This window comes from Crocuta crocuta, unplaced genomic scaffold (assembly GCF_008692635.1).
Source record: "Crocuta crocuta isolate KB4526 unplaced genomic scaffold, BGI_CrCroc_1.0 scaffold70, whole genome shotgun sequence".
Taxonomy (NCBI): domain Eukaryota; kingdom Metazoa; phylum Chordata; class Mammalia; order Carnivora; family Hyaenidae; genus Crocuta; species Crocuta crocuta.
Window position 1 is genome coordinate 11,795,967 of NW_027528417.1, and position 21,787 is coordinate 11,817,753.

Consider the following 21,787-nt stretch of genomic DNA (forward strand, 5'->3'; position numbering starts at 1 on the left):
GATTAAACAGAAAACATTAAAAAAAAAAACTTCATGGAGAAGGAAAATGTGGGCTGGATTCTTAAAGGGTTAAGTAGAATATTACCAGCTCTGTGGGAGAAGAGGAGATGTGAGAGATATCACTCCAGGGACAGGGAAAAGTGTGACCAAATCCCCTCCACTCCTACAGCATTTTGCCTTCTGTGTTAGTCATTCACCAGCGTAATTGTAGTGGTATCTTTTCATGTGTATTTCTTCCTCTACAAAATGTACTCTTAGGGGCAGGTAGTGAATGTGCATGGGCAGCAACTTGGCCAATGCTTAGCACCCAATAAATGTGAAATACATTTACACAATACATTTGTGTTGCATGGTCAAAAATAAGAATGAGAGAAGCAAGGTCAAGACGTGGAGTTGCAAGTTCAAGCAGCACTCAAATGAGAACAGAAGATGAATGCAAGGCATACGAGACATGGGATGGGTGAGCTATAGGGTGGGTGGGGAGCCTGCAAGTGAGGATACAAACAGTTTAACTGAGCTATAACTGGGTTAGAAATATCTACTGACATTTTTGCATCCAGGATTAAGTTGGTATGAAAGGCATCATACTTGTTCACAAAGTTTTATAAGAGTTCGATACTGGTGTCACTTCCAATGAACGGAACTATGTAATCCACTGTTTATGCAACAAATATTTATAAAATCCTTCCCATGTGACAGCTACTGTGTTAGGACATGGGCACACCCAGAGTGGACGGGAAAACAGAAATGGCCCTTATTCCCATGGAATTTTCCAGCCCGGTCTAATTCATTCAGGCATATAATTAATTCCTAAGTACGAAGTACACTGGTTCCGTTTTGTGCTGTGTGCATGTGATTCAAGGGACAGAAAGAGAGAGGTCACTACCTAGGACAGAGGAGAGAAGTGCAGTCATCATAGTAACAAAAATGGGGTATAATTTAAGTGCTCTCAAAATACAGAGTGGGTGACTCATTCAGCCTAAGTCAGCCTTGGGGCTTCACAGATATGTGATCTGGGTTTAGGTTTAAAGAATGTAACGTAACTCTCCAGAAGCCCTGAGACTATATGTAAAATGCTGTGTGTGTATACAGGCATATATAGAATCAAATGTGTATGGCTTGGAAAGAACATAGGATACCTACTTCCTTTATACCAAAGGTGATAAATCATTATATAGGGACTGTAGAGAAAGCAAAGAGATAAAGGACCAAACTAAGATGTCAGATCAAATAGAAACAAGCCGCCTTAAAAATAAAGCCTATTACAGAGTCCTTGGACTTACTTAACAATACGCACCACGCCAACTAAAGGGCCAAGGCTGGCACTCTTTCAGAAATGTGCTTTCCTGGTGGCACTTTGTCAGAAGAGGCAAAAGTTTTTCAATTTTCTGAGAGATTTATAAACAACATCTGACCAATTCTGATGAAGCTCACATTGAGAATTAGAGGTGGAGGTACTATCCCAATTTTAATGACCATGCTGAGTACAAGGAAAACCAGCTATTTGCAAACGGATATCCGGAATGATATCTATTCTGCTAAATAGCCCTTGAGAGCATTTCAGCAGCTGCCATACCTGTAATCTCCAAAACACCTCCTAAAGTGGTTCCTGTGATCCTCAGGAAGAAAGGAAAATTTGCCTTGGTTTCAACAAAGGTCTCTGGGGGAAAATATTCACATACCCAGTTGTAACAATGAGAACGAGGAATGATCCATGAAAGTTAGGATGGCTCGCCGTATTTTAAAGCTTAAGTCTCTGAATAAATCCAATAATAAGAGTAACAACAACAACCAGAGGATCACACTTACCTGTGTCTTTACTCCTGTGTATTTGGAAGTCCCTACGAGAATAAACAGGCAGCCTCCAATTTATACACGCGTTTTGTTCCAGAAGTTCTTTTATATGCTGGCTATTTGAAATTCAGTAAATCACTTCTAAGCCATGGTTTGCTTTCCAGGCGAGTAACAAAACCTGACTCATTCAACAAACGTTTACTGAACATCAGTTTAACTCACAGGGTTGTTGGATTAAGGGAACTATGAATTCCTGGCCCAGACTGAAGAAAACGCTGCCATGCAGAAAGAGAGGAGGGGAGAAGACAGGCAGAGAAGAGAAAGTCAAGGCTGCCCCATGTCCCCTGCGATTCTGAAAGAGATACTTTGAATCTTCTGTTCCCACTAATCCCAGTTTTCTGAGCCTCCTCTCGCCTCCTCGGGCCCCTCTTTCCACCGGTTTCCTTATGGCCCAAAGTCTCCCTTACAACCTAATCCACGTGCAAAGCCTGCTCTGCACTTCAAAATGCCTTATGCTCCATAAATAAAGACTGGAGTGCCCTCTCTGTGTCATTTCTGAAGAGTATAATCTTTGGAACCCAACGGAAGTGGCTTGAAATTCCAGATTCTCCCATTATTGGCTGGATTGTTTTGAGTAAATTAAATAAAATAGTGTAAAACTATGGGCTCCTGACATAGATTGCAGAGGGTTGAATCTTGGCTCTCAGCTCTGGGACCTTGGGAAAATCTCTCAACCATTCTATACTTGGGGGTTTTCTTAACGATATAATGAAACTAACAGTAGAGCCTACTTCATGTTGAGAGAATGAAAATAATTAAAGCATTTGGAAGAATTCCTGCGCTTGGTAAATGTCAGCTATTTCTTGTTTACCTCTCTCAGCTTCTGGCTCCTAACGATATCTACCCTGAGGGATTGTGCTGATTGTTACATAGAACATATAAAGTACCGAGTACAATGTATTTTACTGCTAAAATGCAAGAAATGTTAGTTTCCTTTTCCTTCTTTCAATTCATTCATTTTCACCTTTCTGCCGACAGGAAAACAAATTTGCTGGAACTGATAAATGTGTCTTTTAGCTCTCACAGTTATTACTAAAAAAGGCTACTTCTCCAATGTCAGCATACAGAACTCAGCTGATATCAACTGAGAAAGAACAATGTAGGAAGGCCAAGAAACCCAGATGGATCCAGGGTGTGGCTGTAGAAGGTAGACAATAGAAAGCAATGTCAGTATTGATATACAGTGATAGGAGAATGCCCCTTCTAAGAACCTTGATTTTGCTCCCAAGATTGCAGAACTCTTAGGATTAAAGGTGTCAACTACTCCAAGATGGAGAAATAAAAAGCAGTATAGCACACATCAGTCACAACCTTTTCATAATCACACAATAGAAAGGATGTCAGGTTACTGATTGTCCTTTCTGGTCGCCCGCACATGTTTGGGTATCTGCCATGGCAGTGGTTTCACCGCTAAGACTTTTTTTCTGGATCTTCCCAGGCTTCCTGCTTTTATTCACCCCATGAACATTCTCTCCAGATTTTCACCTTAGCCTTTTTCTCTTATCATTTTATTTTGTTTTCTTAAGGGATTCAACTATAATACAGATGCATCCGATTCTCTGTCTCCAGCTTTGATTTTTTCTTCTAAGCTCTAGACACATACACATGTAGCCAATGAGTACAGGTCACTGCCACACTGGTGTCTCACAGACACTTCTAACTCCATCTGTCATCATCTAAATCCATTACTTGCACCCCAGACCTGCTCCTTCCCTGAGGTTTCATATCTTAGTTAATAGCACCAACATTCATTCTCCAGGAAACCAAAAATTCTGGAAATCATTAAGAATACAGAGATGGGTATACCACATCTTCTTGATCCATTCATCAGTTGATGGCCACTTAGGCTCTTTCCATGTTTTGGCTATTGTTGAAAGTGCTGCTATGAACATTGGGATACATGTGCCCCTATGCATCAGCACCCCTGTACCCCTTGGGTAAGTTCCTAGCAGTGCTATTTCTGGGTCATAGGGGAGTTTTATTGTTAATTTTTTGAGGAACCTCCATACTGTTTTCCAGAGGGGTTGCACCAGTTTACATTCCCACGAACAGTGTAGGAGGGTGCCCGTTTCTCCACATCCTCGCCAGCATCTATAGTCTCCTGATTTGTTCATTTTAGCCAATCTGACCAGCGTGAGGTGGTATCTCAGTGTGGTTTTGATTTGTATTTCCCTGATGATGAGGGACGCTGAGCATCATTTCATGTGTCTGTTGGCTATCTGGATCAAGAAGATGTGGTTTATCTATACAATGGAATATTACACGGCAATGAGAAAGAATGAAATCTGGCCTTGTGTAGCAACATGGATGGACTTTGAGGGTGTTATGCTGAGCTAACTATGTCAGGCAGAGAAGGACAGATACCACATGTTTGCACGTATAGGTGGATTAGGAGGAAGCTAATGGAGGACCATGGGGGAGGAGAAGGGGAAAAATAGTTGGGGAGAGGGAGGGAGGCAAACCATGAGAGACTCTTGAATGCTGAGAACAAACTGAGGGCTGGATGGGAAAAAGAGCACGGGAACAGGGGAGGTGTGGAGAGGGAAGAAGAGAGAGAATACTAAGCAGGCTCCGTACTATCAGCACGGAGCCCGGCACGGGGCTCCGTTGCATGAGCCATCAGATCATGACCTAGGCAGATATCAAGAGTCAGATGTGTGGGGTTGCCCATGGGCCCCAGGAATTCTTATTGATACATGTGTCTGAATTAAACTGTGGTCTCTTTTTGAAACTAGGTAGGGTAGGACATATATCACATTCATTATAAACCCCTGACATATTGCACTGAATACAATTGGTCCTTAACAGCTGTTGAAAGTATATATAAATGACCGTAAAACAATAAAGGAAGTGAAAAGTGACATGGAGACAGGCATCAATAAGTAGCTGTGGGATTATGTCAGGGAAAAATTATTTCTAGCTGGAGAGAACAGGGAACACACATTTCATGAAGATGTAGAATCTGATTTGTTCTAATGAAAGACTAGGGGACATTCCAGGCATAGGGAATGTACCAAGAAAAAGGAAGGAAATTTATAGACTGCATAAGGAAATACAATTAATTTTTTCAGCCTACTGAGTATTCAAAGTACAGAAAAAGTGAACAAGGTTAGAGATGAGAGAACTCAACTGCAGGTAAATAGAAGAATATATCTTAATAAAACTGGAAAATACATTACACTTACTGATATAAAGTTGTTCATATTATTCTTTTACTCATTTTTTATGTGTTTTACTATGGAACATTCCATATTCCATCATAATATACACAATGATCCCCTGCACCTGCAACTATACTTAGCCTCAAATGTATTAATTCGGGCTATTTCATTTACACCTACTCACTGCACCCCAGGATTATTGTGAAGCAAATCACAGACATTCCAGAATTTCACTTGTAAATATATTTGTGCGCATCTCCAAGTGACAAGACCCCTCCTGCAAGCATAACTACAGTATCATATCACAATTTAAAAAGTAATAACAACACATTGTATTATCAATATTCTGTGCTCAGAGCTCCCTGGTTTTCTCCTAAGTTGAATAAAACACGATTTAATGAAGGCCCATATACTGCAATCAGTTATTATATACCTTAAATCAGCCTTTCTCTCTCTCTCTCATTCTCTTTCTTCCTTCTCTCCCTCCCTCTTAATCATTTTATTATAACATAAAATAGATACAAAAACACTCCAATGTATGTATGAGTTAATCTATTATTATAAAGCAACTATCTTTATAACCACCACTCAGGTCCGGGAATAGAACAGTACCCGTCACTCCTGAAAGGCTCCACATGCCCCATGTCAATCTCAGAACTTTTACTACCCCCCAAAGGGGTCATTATCTATACTTTCACAGTAAAATCATTCTCTTGTTTTCACTTATAATTTCATCACCTCCATAGACACTACAGTCTCATCCATTTTTAAAGGTCTATTCTATGTTTCTTTGAATCTCGCATCATGCCTTTCTTTCTTCTTGCAATTTATCTGTTGAATAATCCAAGGCCTATAGAATTTTCCAGTACGGATTTTGCTGACTGCAAACTCATTGTGTAGATCAATACATTCCCCTGTCCTCTATATATCCTACAAAATGGCAGTAGGATCCAAATCAGACTCAGGTTTAATCCACTGGGCACAATTATAAGTGGGATTTTATTCTTTCATGGGAAAGAATATGTCTAGCTGTTTCTTTTCTCACGATGGTACCAGTCACTGATGCTTAATGCTTAGATTTATTAATTCTATTGGGGTTGTGGAGTGATTATATTCTTTTATAAAAACACACTTCTCTGTACTATTTCATTACTCGGTGAACACTTCTTACAGGAAAGGCAGAAAAAAATACTTGATAATTTCCCTTACTAGTTTTTATGATTACAAATTGATTTTGTATCATCCACCAAATGTGACCAATTATTTTTAAATGGTATGAACTTGTGAAGTTAATTCTTAAGATTTAACCCATTGTGACTAATATCCTTCCTGAAGTTCAAATGTTCCATTTTCAACCAACGGAAAACTCTTAAAGTTGGTTCCTAAGCCATTTCATTAATGACTTAAACTGTCAGATGCTAACATTTTAACCTATGATTATGAACGGCCTATTTCTTCCTTTAAATCTCCCAAGTTTTGCTCCATGCATTTGGATACACTGCTGTGAAGCACATATACTATTTTTATGGCTTCCTGATGAACTGACCCTTTTATTATTCTTAAAAGCCCTCTTTATCTCTGATAAAGTTACTTTATGTGTTACTGCTATATCCATTCTAGTCTCCTTATTTTTACTCACCATTTATTTTCCATGTTAAATTTTTTCTCCCTTCTGCTTTCTGTTCATCTTAAGGCATTATCTATCACATTCATTTTCAATTATGTTCCTCTCAGTTTTAGCCTTCATTTCTGAAATGACTTATTTTCTTCTTTCTAAATTTTCACTGGGTTATACAATTCCTGGACTTTTCTAATTCTTATTTATCTACATTATTCTTTCTCATCTTGTATCATTTCTTAATGCCTTGTAGCTCATTTTTGAAATAGTAAGTCATAGTATGTCCTCTGGCATGCTTTTTCTTTTTTGGTAGAAATGTTACTCTGCTTATTAGTCTCCTTTTCCTTGTAACGTTGAATGGGATTTTTCCATTGGTTCTTTTTGTTGTTCATTTTTATGTAAAGTTATTTTTTTGCTGAGATTTTGAGTTTGGCAGCATTTTCTAAGCTCACAGAGATCTCTCTTCCAAACTAGGATCCTGAGATTTCCTGAGCCTCTCTGCTCCTCCATTTTTAGCTGGTCCTTCTCTTCCTCCTCTATATCGTCCTGATCCTATTTACCTAATTTAAAGTTTATTATGTATTTATTTGTTTATTTATTTACTTATGGAGAGCTCATGCACAAGTGTGGGAGAGGCAGAGAGAAAGGGAGAGAGAGAATCCCCATGTGGGGCTCAATCTAACGAACCATGAGATCAAGACCTGAGCTGAAATCAAGAGTCAGATGCCTAAATGACTGGGCCACCCAAGTGCCCTAATAATCCTGTTTACTTTTGATCACACCCCCAGCAGCTTGTCCTGAGTGGAGGTGGCATTTGTTCAGAGTTCTCAGCCACCTGAACTATTTCGATCCCTTCAGAACTTCTTACGTGGGCCGCTTGGACTCACCCCCTATTTGAGAGCATAACTCTTCCTAATTTCAGCCGCTCAGTTCTCAAATTGGCCCACCATACTTTTCAGTGAGTACCACGGGCTTTTTGGGGGGCTCCCCGCTGTCAAGTCTGCCAAATACCACATTCCTTCCATCTGCCTCCTCCCCTAGACGTGGATTCTATATGTGGTTTGTTTTACTCACTTCACTCAAAGTACATCTCGTGGATAATCTGTCACTCGATTTTGTTCTACATGTGGCCCAAGAGTTTTTAGCCTTGGCTTATGTGGATATTTGAAGAGACTAAACAACAATGCCACTACCCCAGGTGCCACCTTCCAACACTTTCACTTTTGGTTAAACATTTTCCAAGTCTCTTAGATGTGGAAGAGACCACCGAAAGCTTGTGCCCACAAACGAGGGCAAACACGAAAACATACACAAATAATAATAAAACACAGTACTGACTAATCAAGGTGTTGAAATACACCAGATGAAAGGGCAGCTGCTGACCCCGCTCAGCAGTGAGGAGAAGCGTGCAGTATTTCTCAAATGGTATTTCGTAGGAAATTATTAGAGATATAGTAATTCCAGTTGTCCAGTGAATGTAATTTGGGAAATGGTGAGTGGAGGCAAAGCATTCTCTATGACCCCCTTTAAAATGGCATAAAATGAGGAAGTGCTAAAAGGTTTGATTAAAGTTATGAAGGAAGAAATAAAAAATCTGATGAGAAATACTGCATTTTCTATATTAACTCAACAGTTATTGCCATTTTAGAGAGGGCAAAATGCTCTTGAGCTTGCTTACCATATACCAGGTGATGGTTGGTTTGACACTGGAGGGAAAAAACCCATCAACATTTGGACAAGTGATCTTCTGAACACCATGCTCTATATACAGTCTATGCACTGGCAGTTTCATGGAGGAATTGAAGCAGCTATCTTTCTGCACCACTTCCAGAGGAAATGCAACTTTGCTGCAGTATGTGGTGTTCCTGAAAAGAGAAATACACAATACATGGGCAATCTCATTTTCATTTGATTTAATGGAGCAATCCTGTTGAAATGAGCTAATGGAATACGGCTACGTATGGAGATTTCATTTATCTGTGAGTTCATGTACGAATTAAATGTATTATGGAGATATTTCCTATACCAATTAGACATCACAAAATAAAAACAGACACAATTAACTACCATTGATATACTGAAGTATTTACCTTTTAGGATGACTGGGGAATTGTATTCATCTTTGAATGTCTGCACACATTGTTTTGTCTGCCTGCCCAGGGCTCTCCTCCCATCACCCTGCCTTTCACATGGACACCTTTCATGTCTTCCTCCATGCACCCCATTTCTAAATGGGTCCTCTCCTTCTCTGAGCACGCTGGACATTCTCTTGATTGAATTTATCACAGCTCAAACAAGAGCATGACCACTGTGTGTTCTCTTTTGTTCCTTGTGTGTAATACAGTGTCTAAACTTTCAGAAGGCACTGAATATATTTTTTAAGTGTTTATTTATTTTTGAGAGAGGGAGAGACAGAGCACGAGCAGGGGAGGGGCAGAGAGAGACAGAGAGACACAGAATCTGAAGTAGGCTCCAGGCTCTGAGCCCAACATGGGGCTCAAACTCATGAACCCTGAGATCATGACCTGAGCTGAAGTGGGACACTTTCCCAATGGAGCCACCCAGGCGTCCCTGAAAAAATGTTTCTTAAATGAATGGGATGGATGTAAAACATGTGTCTATGTGTGGGAAAACAATAAAGGGAACACAGATAATGAAAGTAACTGATTTCTTAGGGTGATGGGTAAATGGGTCATCCACTGTCCACTCTTTTCTGTGATTTCTATGTAAGGTGCCAAACACATATTAGATATTCATTAACTAATTAATTGAGGCTAACTACAGTGAAATAGGGAGATGCATTTCCCTCCCCAAGATGAGAAGAGGGGGTGTTTAAAGATGACTTATGACAATAAGGTGAGAAGGGAGAGTAGCAGCTTTGATTTCTACCTACAGAAAGCAAAAGGTCTACCACGTGGAAGAAATATTCTTCTTTTAAAGTTTATTTATTTACTTTGAGAGAGAGAAAACATGAGTAGGGAAGGGGGAGACAGAGGGGGAGAGAGAGAATCCCAAAGCACTGATAGTGTGGAGCCTGAAGCGGGGCTTGAACTTACAAAGAACCATGAGATCATGACCTAAGCCAAAACCCAGAGTTGGACACTTAACCGAATGAGTCACCCAGGTACCCCTGGAAGAAACATCGTACAGTGCAAATTATAGAGATGGTAATGTTCAACTTTGTAAGATATATTCTCTGACTTTAAAAAAATGATGAACGGTGGTGGGACTGACTTCCCCAAGTCCAAAAGTAAAATCTGGATGTTATCTTAAGAAGGATATTGTAGCAAGAATACAAATGGTACCGTCTTAGAGGACAAATCTTAATTTATGGCCTTAAAGACATCAGGCCTTTGATTTTACATGGTTCAGTTTAAGGTCATTCTCCATTTAGGAATCGCCTCAGGACAGTGGGAAACTTCTGGTGTCCCCACAAGACAAGATCAATTCTAGATTTTCTTTGGGGATACAGAAGACAGGCAGACAGATAAACTGAATATATGGCCATCTGGAAATTGATAAATAGCATTTAAGGAATACTCAGGCCTAAACAGCCATGCTGCTCCTGTAATGTAAAAGAAGGTTAGAAAAGTTTGAGGAAGGGCTCTAGACAAGTAGGAAACAGAAATAGAGACAATAATACACTAAAGTGCAGAGTAGAGAAAAATAAATAAATAAATAAATAAATAAAGTGCAGAGTAGACAACAAGGCCATCCAGAAAGCTACCAATGACCCCTCCCCAGGCATTTTCACTACATGTGGAATGTTAATGGATTAACAATCATCAGAGACAAAAAAGAGGTCAAGGTGTTTAGGCTAATTTTCTCATTGGGTGGATACAGATACCAAAGCTCTCAGACAGTGACTTGCATGAGGTCACCAGCTGAGGAGTGTCAGGGCTGGGCTGATGGCCTAGTTTCTGTGTCTTTTCTTCCAGGGCTCTTTCTACTATAATCTGTCCTAAACTCTCCTACAACACTGTCTTAGGACATGGACAGTGGACACAAGCTCCTACACACTAGTCTAGAGTCCACTCTAGTAAAACTAAAGTCAAGTGAAAACCCCAAACGGGCCTTCAGAAGTTACAAGGGACTCCCAAGGCCTCAGTGATGAAAATCCTCTATGACAAAGAGGTTCTTTTTCACTTCATCATGACACAGCTTCAATACATCAAAACACAGTCATATTTTTCCATCAGAGAATAGTTAATATCCTTGAGAGACAAGGGGCATTCAGAAGAAGACGTGGGATTATCTATTGTTATGTTAGCCTATGTTGTTGTACTGTTATGTCATTCAGCCCTATTGTTATGGGCTGAATTGTGTCCCCCAAATTGCTATGTTGAATACCTAATGTCCAATACCTCAGAGTGAGACTGTTTTTAGAGACAAGCCCTTGAGAGAGGTAATTAAGGTAAAAGGAGTATGGTGGGCCGTGATCCAATATGACTGATGTGCTTATAAGAAGAGATTAGTACAGAGATGACACAGAGAGAGGATCTTGTGAAGACATGGAAAGAAGATGGCCATCTATGAACCAAGGACAGATAAATGAAATCAACCATGCCAATGCATGATCTTCGAATTCTAGCCTCTGAACACAAATTTCTAGTATTTAAGCCACCAATCTGTGGCATTTTGGTTTGGTAGCTCTCGCAAAACAATGCACCTATTAAACAGTTAGGAAACTATGCAAAAACAAAAACAAAACAAAACAAAACAAAACCCAGAAACCAAAACAGTTATCCATAAGCCAGATGGAAATTTAAACAACAAAGTAAGGCCTGGATGCTACAAAGGGACCTTGGGGAAAAAACTAGCTAAAGAACTAAGCCTTAAAATAATTATTCTCTAGGGGCGCCTGGGTGGCTCCTTTGGTTAAGTGACTCTTGATTTTGGCTCAGGTCATGATCTCAGGGTCATTATATCGAGCCCTGTATCCAGTTATGCATTGAGCATGGAGTCTGCTTGGGATTTTCATTCTCCTCTCTCTCTCTTTCTTTCTCTCTCTCTCTGCTCTTACCTTGCCCTCACATACTCTCTCTCTCTCAAAATAATAAATAAACATTTAAAAAATGATTATTCTTGGGGCACTGGGGGGTTCAGGCAGTTAAGTGTCTGACTTCGGCTCAGGTCATAATCTTGCAGTTTGTGAGTTCAAGCCCTGCATCAGGCTCTATGCTGACAGCTCGGAGCCTGGAGCCTGCTTCGGATTCTGTCTCCCTTTCTCTCTGCTCCTCCCCCACTCATGTGTGAGCACGTGCTCTCTCTCTCTCAAAAATAAACATTAAAAAATAAAATAAATAGGGGCGCCTGGGTGGGTTAGTCGGTTAAGCGTCCGACTTTCGCTTAGGTCATGATCTCGCTGTTCGTGGGTTCGAGCCNATTTTTTAGAGCAAAAAATAATATTAATCTGTGGTAACAGAAGAACGGGTATGTTATGGAGTAAAATGCAAATCTGCATGAACTTTCAAGATTAAAATAATTGACTTGAAAGAATTTTGCAGTATTGGTACGGTGCTTTGGATTATATTCTTAGATTCCCAGTGATATGGTGTTTATTTGCTTCCTAGCAGATTTTGGTGGAAAAGTTTGAAAGAGATTGTTCTAAATGCATTTGATGTTTACCAAATACTCTTTCTTCCATAAGGCATCCAAAGGCTTTATTCTATGCCTGGCACTTTGAAAGATGCCAAGAATAACAGATATAAATGGGTTCTCCTCCCCACCCTGCTCATTGTCTAGGGAAATAGACGCCTCCAGATAGGGCATAAATGCAGGTAGGTTCTAATGTCAGGGAAAAGGAACAAATAAACATGGTTCCAGCATTAGATAATCTTGATATATGCCAGGGTTTGAAAGGGAACCACTTATAAAGAACGTTCTGAGGAGTACAGCCATTTTCTCTGCACACCTCTTTCAGGGAACCTCTGCTAAACCACTGAGGTGAGGTGTAACTCTGTCTAGATGCTTCCTTCCCACTCCCCAGCTTCATAACAGATATACCACCTGGAAAAAAGCCCCGGAACTAAAGGGAAAAGAGAAAGTCACCACCAAGAATCAGGCTACCTTAACATGCAGGTATAGTTGCCCGTGTCATTGAGGAGGGTGGGACGGAACCAGAGCACATCCTTCTCCTTACTAATGCGGTTGTCAGGGAGGCGGAAGTTAATTGGCTCCTCAAGGTCCCGGTCTTGCCTAGTCCAATACCAGATCAGAGTAAGGCCAGCTGAATGGGCTGTGCTGTAGTTGTATTTCAAGAAATGTTCAAAGAGCGGGCATTTGATGCGAGCTGGCTCATCTTCAAACACTTGGATCTGCCTCATGGTATCTAGTCCCCAGTCATCACAGCGCTCTGGAAGGATCAAAAAAGAAAGAAAAGGCTGGTGAGTCATCTCATCTTAAAGGGCTGTAGAGAACACACCTACTTAGGACACCCAGTCTATTCCAGGAACCCCTTTCTCTGGTCAGGTTTAGTAGCCCTTCTGTGGTAATTGCATGAAATACAGGGTGCCTGGGTGGCTCAGTCCGTTAAACGTCTGACTTCAGCTCAGGTCATGATCTCCCAGTTGGTGAGTCTGAGCCCCACATAGGGCTATGCACGGACAGTGCATAGCCTCCTTGGGATTCTTTCTCTCTTCCTTTTTCTCTCTGCCCCTCCCCCATTTGCATTCTGTCTCAAAATAAATAAGTAAACTTTAAAAATAATAATAATAATTAATAATAATAATAATTGCATGTAATAGAAGCCTATGGTAAGAAGAAATGATTTCTCCTCCCTCCTTATCATTTTTTGATTACCTTTTGGAAATGACTGGATCTCATAACTTGATCCTATTGTACCCTATAAGGAATGATGGAGAATCTCACCTGAAAAAGGAATCATGTGCTCTTTCACCCTTGTGGGGACAGAGGAGGTTCTAAGGGGAAAATTCTAAGTGAAAAGACAACCCTACAAGACTCTCAGTTCTTCCCAGGTTAGATCTGCCCAGGCAAAGGTATCTACGTAACAGATTCACGAACAAAACTACATGTGTAATAAATAAAATGAAGTTTGCCACTAAAGTTTGTGGTTGTTTGTCAAGGCAACATTTTTGTGGCAGCAGATAATCGAGAGAACAACTAAATTTGTGGCTACTTTAATTTTGATAAAAGCAAAGAACTGGAAGCTATGTGACTTGCAGAAGAATTTGTAAGCACTCAATCCTTAAGTAAGTAATAGATCTCTGAGAAATTTAATAAACCGGCTTTTCCAAGACTCCACAAATTACTATTATTTATAATCACTATGCTTTTATTTAAAAATACCTTTTAAAATCCAATATACAAAGAAAGAACTGGAAAGATCCAATTTTGTCCACACCAATGCGAACATGACAGTATGTTTTTTAAATAAAACATCCGTCTTACCAGATTCTTCAAATACATTTTCATTAAAGCTACAAAGTTGCAGAATCAGCTCATTCAGTTTAGAGGAAATTACAAGTACAGTTTTTCAGATACATATGTCAGATTGAATACATGCAACCAACATCGCTCCCTTCTGAAACTTCACTAAAACTAAAATAATTTTTCAAGACATAACCCCAAGTAACAGCAAGAATAGGAAAAAAGACAGCAACAACATCAAAATTGACAAGCTGTAATCAGTTCAGCCCATTGAAACAGACAAATCCTAAGCCAGAATGGGAAGGCTGGAGGGCACACCAGTGCACAATTCAGAAGGCTGAGAAGACCCAGAAGGAACTGTCAGCCGAGATACGGAATCGCTAGTGAGTGCCATTCCCCCGATGTTTCTGGGTTCTCTTCCTAGGCAAAGAAACCCTCCACTTCTCTGCCCCTCTGAAGGAGAGGTCACGTGGCTGACTTTTGCCCATATGATGTAGTGAGTGTCACTTGTGTTGGTTATTTTAAGAGCTAGAGCATATTTTATGTTTCCTTTTCTTCTTCTATAAAAGCACAGAGATTGAGCCTCCTTTAACTTGGGTCCCTCTACGTAGATGACATACAGCAAAGGGGGAAAAAATAGAAAGAAAGAAGAGAACCATCAATTAAATAAGTCAATGAAAACAGATTTATACCACAAAAAATATTTTCTTTAACATTTTGTATTTTACTTTTGACAGAGACAGAGACAGAGACAGACTGCCAGCAGGGGAGGGGCAGAGAGAAAGGGAGACACAGAATCTGAAGCAGGCTCTAGGCTCCGAGCTTTCAGCACAGAGCCCGATGCGGGGCTTGAACCCACGAACTGTGCGATCACGACCTGAGATGAAGTCGGCCACTTGACCGACTGGGCCACCCAGGCACCCAAAAATATTTTTTAAAACTGGAAAAAGAGAAGATGCTATAAACTACCAGAGAGTAAGAAAGGATACCAAAAAAAAGGGGTGGGGGGTCACTTACAAGAGACCAGGGATCAGAATGGCTTTGGAACTCTCAAAGGCAAGACTGAAAACTGGAAGATAATGAAACAATATATGTGAAGGGGATTATTTTCCATCTTGAAACTAAACCCATGGAAATAATCAAGTGTGAAGGTGGCATTTTCAGGCACATCAAGACTCAGTAATTTTACTTCCCATATGCTCTTCATCATGAGCCTTCTGAGGGATTTGTGTTAGTAAAATGAGAGGGAAATAAGCAAACTATAGGATGGAGGAAGAAGGATGCAATTCCAGAGAGAGGGGAAAGGAATCCCCAGTATAACCGTGAAGGAGATCTCTGGCTCACAGCTACTCAGCAGGGCTTGGCGACAAACCAGGGTAAGTAGAAGGGAATGGAAATCTCCAATTCAAAAATAATAATAATTGTAACTAATAAATTATCTGATGAAATTAGCCCTGTGGAAAATTATGCTGAAAGGCAATTGTAAGTAGGAAAGCAGTTATCCAAAAGATCCAAATTAAAGTAAGCATATGAAGGCAAGGCAATTAATAACTTCCAAAAGTAAGAAAGTAAACAATCATAGCTCATTACCATGTGAAGGCACATTAATTAAATGATTATTGATTCGAATATTGCAGCACGTATGTAAAAAGGAATAAGTAAATAAAGGAGAGGGGACGACCATTTAGGAGAGAGAAATCTCATTGATTATAATTAAAAAATGGAAAAAAAAATTATGCCCAGAGTTGGTTAAATGAAAAATAACAATAGGCACAAATTGATTGGCAAAATATAGACAGAAAATGCCAGAAGGAATAAATAGAGTACTTAAAAGCGGTGGCTTGTGAAGAAAAGAGCTAGCAGATGTGAGGAAACTTAGAGCAGAAAGAGTACAATTACTTTGGTATAAACCTTATAATATTTTGGCCTTTTAAAACTCTCTGTGAATGATTTGCTTTGACTATAATTAAAATAATAATAAGGGGGAAAAAGGGAAGGAAGGACGAGAGCGCATATCATAAATACAACTGGCAAAGCCACTCTCGGTGTTTCACCATCCTAATCATAATAACTTTCTGGAAGAAAACAAAGTCTTGACTTCACTTTTTAATTCCAAGGTTTGTATCCGTGTGCTTTGGCACAACAGTCATTTCACTTTTGAATTACAAGGTATAGTTTAAAGGAAAAAGAGAGTGACGGGCAGTTGGGCAGCTGATGGTATCTGGAATGTCACCATATTGTTGGTTATCTGAAGGAAAGAGATGCTACTGCCTTCTGTATTGCATAAAAATATTCTTTATGCTGTTCCCAAAGGCACCTCCCTCAAGAGCTTGGACTATGGGTCCAAATTTGGCTGATGGTAGAGGTAAGGCTATCAAATGAAAATTAGCATCCTTCCTGCAACTCTGCTCTCTAATAGATCTCAATTCAGATCGCCCCAACTGGGGCCAGTAAACAGCGGTTCTCACACCATGAACTGTCATAACAGGAACACTGGTAAACTGGAGAGGAAGTGGAGGCCCTTCTGAGGGCTAATGGTACCTTGACTAAAGGAGACTTCCTGACACCAATATTACAAATTGTCACTTTGTTTGCTGCCTGGAGGTCTTTACAGTCCTGGGAATGATGAATAGTAAGATGGATGATAAGTGACAGGTCAATTTTTCTTTTGTAAAAGTAGGAGAATGCAGACCGTGGAAAGGGGGATGAGCAGAGAGCGAGTGTGGCATCGCCACCGCAAGCGTGTACTCAGACCGACTGAGGAGGAAGCACGAATGGAACTCTAGTGACCGCGGGGGCAGATGTGGCAGAGACTGGCCAAATGTTCCTGAACCCCGGTTTCCCTTGGCCCATATGGAGACTCCAAACCCTCAGCAACCGAACTGGGGCCATTGGATTTGGTTCTGGCCAATGGATGCGATTGGAAATGTTTTAACCTGAAACTCCCAGCTTAATCTATGATGCTTTCTCCTTCCCTCACATGGAGTCCCTGAGGGCCAGAAATTTTTGAGTAACGTAGCATCACGAGATGGAAGGAGCCTGGACCCCTCACCCTGCTTGGAGCAGAGCTCCTCAGAAATGCCATCTCACTTTCCGGGGTCGGGGGGCTGTGACTGAGTGGACAAATCAACTTCTATTGTGTTAAGACACTGAGATTTGGGGGCATATTGTTACAGTAACTAGTATTTCCATCTTAACTAATAAAAGGCAGGATTTCCCTTTTATCACATAACTTAATAAATCAAGAACAGACACCTTTTAAAATAGCTTTTGTTAAAGGCCCTTACATACTGAAATTTAAATACAGATCAATCACTAAGATTTTTGGCTGATTCCATAGCCTTAAAATCTTTTCAATCAATTTAAATGCAATTCATCTTAAAGTGGCAAATAAATCACTAGACCTACTAAGTATCTCTTTTACAGAATGTCCCATGGGCCAAATAAACATACCTCTAAAGTGAATCAGCCTCTTTTACAATAGGGACTGAAAAATATACATATCGGTGTTCTTAAAAATCAGCAAAAAAAAAAAAGGTATTATTATTGAGAATTTTTTTCTTTGGAGTGTTTGCCCATTGGAAATTTGTTCTGCGAGTTTTTAAGGTTCCCTCGCCAGCCCCCTGAGGGTATTTTGTTGGAGCCTTTTCAATTATTCAATGAACAAATAAAAATAAAATCTATGGCAACAGGCTGGAGTGTCATATAATACCAAATTAATTATATGACTCACCGCAGGCACGAGCAGAAGAAAAGACTGGGGGAAAGGCTGCTATGCAAATATATTTGTCTCTAATAACAGCAAAGGGAATTTAGCAAATTATTGGCAGAGCAAATTACTTTTTTGCTTAAAATGTCCCTTCTTACCCAGTGTACTCCACAGGGGACGTCCTTTCTAAATTGGCCCCTCGACATGGGGAGTCACAAAGTCATCACGTCCCTCAGCCAAAGGATTTCTTAAGGCTGAGGCTGGGAGGTACAGAGGACTAATGGAATGTGCAAAGCCTCCCAAAGCCAAGTCGCTGGAAAATCCAACCCACGCTCCTGACAGCAATTAGCATTTATATAGCAGGGTATACATTTTAACTAATTAATCTCACAACACCCTCTTGGGCTTTCATGCCCATTCCCACATTACATGCCAGAAAACGGAGACAGAGAGATTAATTGACTTACTTTTGCCTGAGTGGTAGCACAAATAAAGGCTGCCTGAACATAGATCTAGGATGCTTGTCCCTAATCTATGCTCACACATTCAAAGCAAGATATTTCCCACAGGAAAGCTATTCATATATTTGTATTTATTAAATATTCATGCAGAATCTGCTGGGAACAAGGCACTGGGCTGGGTGCTGGGGCAGAAAGACATGTAGATATAAAAACCCAGGAAGCTCAGGTATAGAGGAGAAAGAGGGAAGGATTTAAATGTCAGAAAACTTCAGGCAGAATTACTTTCCACATGTAATTAATCGCCATAGGCCATTTAATTGACATATAACCTTGGGCAAATGCTTCCCGTCTCAGGCTCGGTTTCTGCGTGCATAACATGCCTACCTTATAGTGTTGAATGCGGATTAAGGGGCTTGGTATACTAAAAGGAGCACAGTACCTATTAGGCTGAATTTGCATAATAAATCTGAATAGGTCCTTGCCTGTCAAAAGGTTGACAATCTTGGAAAAAGAAAGATTAAGCGAAAATACTTGATGGAATGAACCAACTATTATAATAGGCTTCTAAGTAGGAGGATAGCTTTCAGCTGAGTATATGACATTATATACCTAATATAATGAAATATTATATTATATTATATTATATTATATTATATTATATAAAGGGGGAGGAAATGGTGGTCTTGAGATTGGATTGTGATCAGAAACAGTCCTTTTTCATATCCTCAGCTGGAATTCAATGTGCTTTAAAAACTGCCCCATCAGTAAATTTCAGTAGTCTTTTATTTTCTTTACTATTTTCAATTTTTATTTACATGATAGAGAGGCAGAACATGAGCAAGAGAAAGTCAGAGAGAAAGCCTCCAGGGGAGGGGGGGCTCGAACTCACAGACCGTGAGATCATGACCTGAGCCGAAGTCGGATGCTTACCTGACGGAGCCAGCCAGGTGCCCCATATATTTCAGTAGTCTTATCTAATCCTGAGGGCAGAGACTAAGTATAATGAAAAGACTGGTTTTATAATCCATTCTTAAAAGTTTTGCTTAACTTTGGTTTTCTACTGTATGCGTGCCTTTGCAGGAAATATTAGCCTGCGACTGGGATCTAAGGAGAATCTAAGGTGTGAGCACCGTTGAATGAGCGGCTTGATGACAAAGAGGAAGTCAACAAGTTAAGCGTGGGCAAGTTTCCGAGGCAAGAGAGAGGAGTGCCAGACACTGGAACATTAGCAGGAGCCCTGATAGAGGAGGCACATGGCACAGAGCACAGAGCATCACGGTTGGGGATAACAGAGATGAGTCAAAGACAGGCTTTGGCACCTCCTGGCTTTTCTAATTCATTTAAAAACTACACACTGAAGATCCTGCCATGGGTCAAGCTCAGGACACACTGGTGAACAAAACGAAGGTCTCACGCAGCTCACCTCCTAACACAGGGAGACTGACAATAAGCAGCTGACACACTAAATAAGAAAAGTAAAGGGACGCCTGGGTGGCTCAGTCAGTTAAGTGTCCAACTTTGGCTCAAGTCACGATCTCACAGTTGGTGGATTGGAGCCCCATGTCAGGCTCTGTGCTGACAGCTATCTCAGAGCCTGGAGCCTGCTTCCTATTCTGTGTCTCCCTCTCTCCCTCTCTCAAAAATAAATAAACATTTTAAAAATAAATAAATACATAAATATATAAATAAATAAAGCATAGAGCATATTGGAAGGTTAGTCAATACAAAGAAAAACATGAAACCTGGTAAGAGGGAAGAAGGAGAAATTTGCAGTTTTAAAGGGGGCAGTCAGGGTGAGTCCCTCAGCCATTATGAACCTCAGCTCCTAAAACCAACACTTCAAGCTTATACTACATAGGAGTTATGAAAACTGAATGAGCCGAAGATATAAATTACGATAGCAACTGTAAAGTTCTATGCACATATTAGTGACAATTAATCTATGGGCTGCCATTTTGTATGTGACCTTTGGAAAACGATTTTCTCACTCTGGTCTATGGGAGAAACTGCTAGACATGTCCCATTGACCTTGTCCCCACACTCCCCTTCCTCAAAAGTATGGGAATTTCCATCTGGGCACAGAGCCATTCAGAAGAAAGACTACATTTCTCAAACTTTCCTCTCACTTGGATGGGACGTGCTCAAGTGGAAAGTTCTGATGAATGGAATATATTTGATATGTCATGTGGTAGATTCCAAAACATTTCTTTTTTTTATTACTTTTTTAAATTTTTATCATTTTTTTTTGAGAGAGAGAGAGAGAGAATGTGGAGCCCCATGTAGGGCTTGATCTCACAACCTGAGATCATGACCTAAGCTGAAATCAAGAGTCGGATGCTTAACTGACTGTGCCACCCAGGTGCCCCGGAAAACATTTCTTGAGAGGTACAGGCGTGTTCCTAGGCTCTGGCTCCCATCCCATTTCTTCCATCCCGCTGCTTGGAACAGGGATGCTACATCATGGAAGATAAGAATGAAGGGCACACCTAGCAAATGGTGGAGTGTGAAAGTGAGAGGCAGAACACAAGGCGCTGCCTGACCAGCCCTGAGCTCTCTAGCTCTAGATTTTACATAAGAAAGAAGGGCAGAAATAGTGGGGGAAAGGGAGAGAAGCAAACCATGAGAGACTCTTGAATGCTGACAAAAACTGAGGACTGATGGATGTGGGGGGAGGAGGGGATGGGCATGGAGGAGGACACTTGTGGGGATGAGCACTGAGTGTTATGTGGAAACTAATTTGACAATAAACTTTTAAAAAAAAAAAAAAAGAAATAAACTCTCCAATACCATTGCTACTCAAGGTGTGGTCCACAGCCCACCAGCACATCATCAGCGCCTTGGTAGCTCAGCAGAATTGCAGATCTTCAGGCCCCACCCAGACTAACTGAATTAGAATGTACAGTTTAACAAGATGTTCAGATTATTCCTAAGCACATTAGCATTGGATAAGTATTAGTTTGAACCAAGGTTATTTTGTGTCTCCCTAGTCACAGTTGATCATCATACTAAAGGATGACAATGTCTTATTTCATCTGTTAAAGTAGGCAGATTGTTGAATAAATTGTGAGGTTTAGCCACCCCCTAAGTCTAGGTCTCTTTGACTAATTACATTTAAAAAATACTTTCTTTTTTTGTCCCTCAATGGAAAAAAAATCAAATAGTAGAATATTTTTCTGGCAAAGTGCTGTAGCAAACAAGCAGTTTTCAAAAAATAATCTACAAACTACATTTCCTAGAGTATGATGTAAGTAGAAAAACATCATAAAAAGAGGTATTTTTTTTTTTATTCAGGGGACAGCTACTCAAACAAAGGTCTAGAAAATGCTTCCGAAGTTCTGTGGTTATCAACTAAGCTTTGAAAAGAGAGAGAAGTGAGGCGTGGGGGAGGAAGAGCCGGAGTGGCTGTGAGCATCTATCACACAACCTCATGTCACTTGTACTGTTCAACAACACTGAGCTAATAACTCGGCAGATGGTTTTCCTGGACCAGATAATTAGACATACCTTACTCCCACCAAAAAACGGAGTTTTCTTGATTGAGTAATTTGAAGAAAATAAGAAACAGCCCTGGGCAGATGAGAAGATTTGCGAGATA

The 21,787-nt window shown here is 40.3% G+C and overlaps 1 protein-coding gene across 1 annotated transcript in view; it reads right to left on the reverse strand.

Annotated features, from left to right (window-relative positions):
- The window catches only part of IL1RAP (interleukin 1 receptor accessory protein), a 129,153-nt gene that overhangs the window by 26,716 nt on the left and 80,650 nt on the right, over positions 1 to 21,787 (reverse strand). Inside the window, exons 3-4 of the mRNA XM_077754379.1 lie at positions 12,703 to 12,988; positions 8,312 to 8,498 (exon numbers count right to left, since the gene is read on the reverse strand). Of these exons, the coding sequence (XP_077610505.1) occupies positions 8,312 to 8,498; positions 12,703 to 12,988 (473 nt within the window). The remainder of the gene's footprint in view (positions 1 to 8,311; positions 8,499 to 12,702; positions 12,989 to 21,787) is intronic.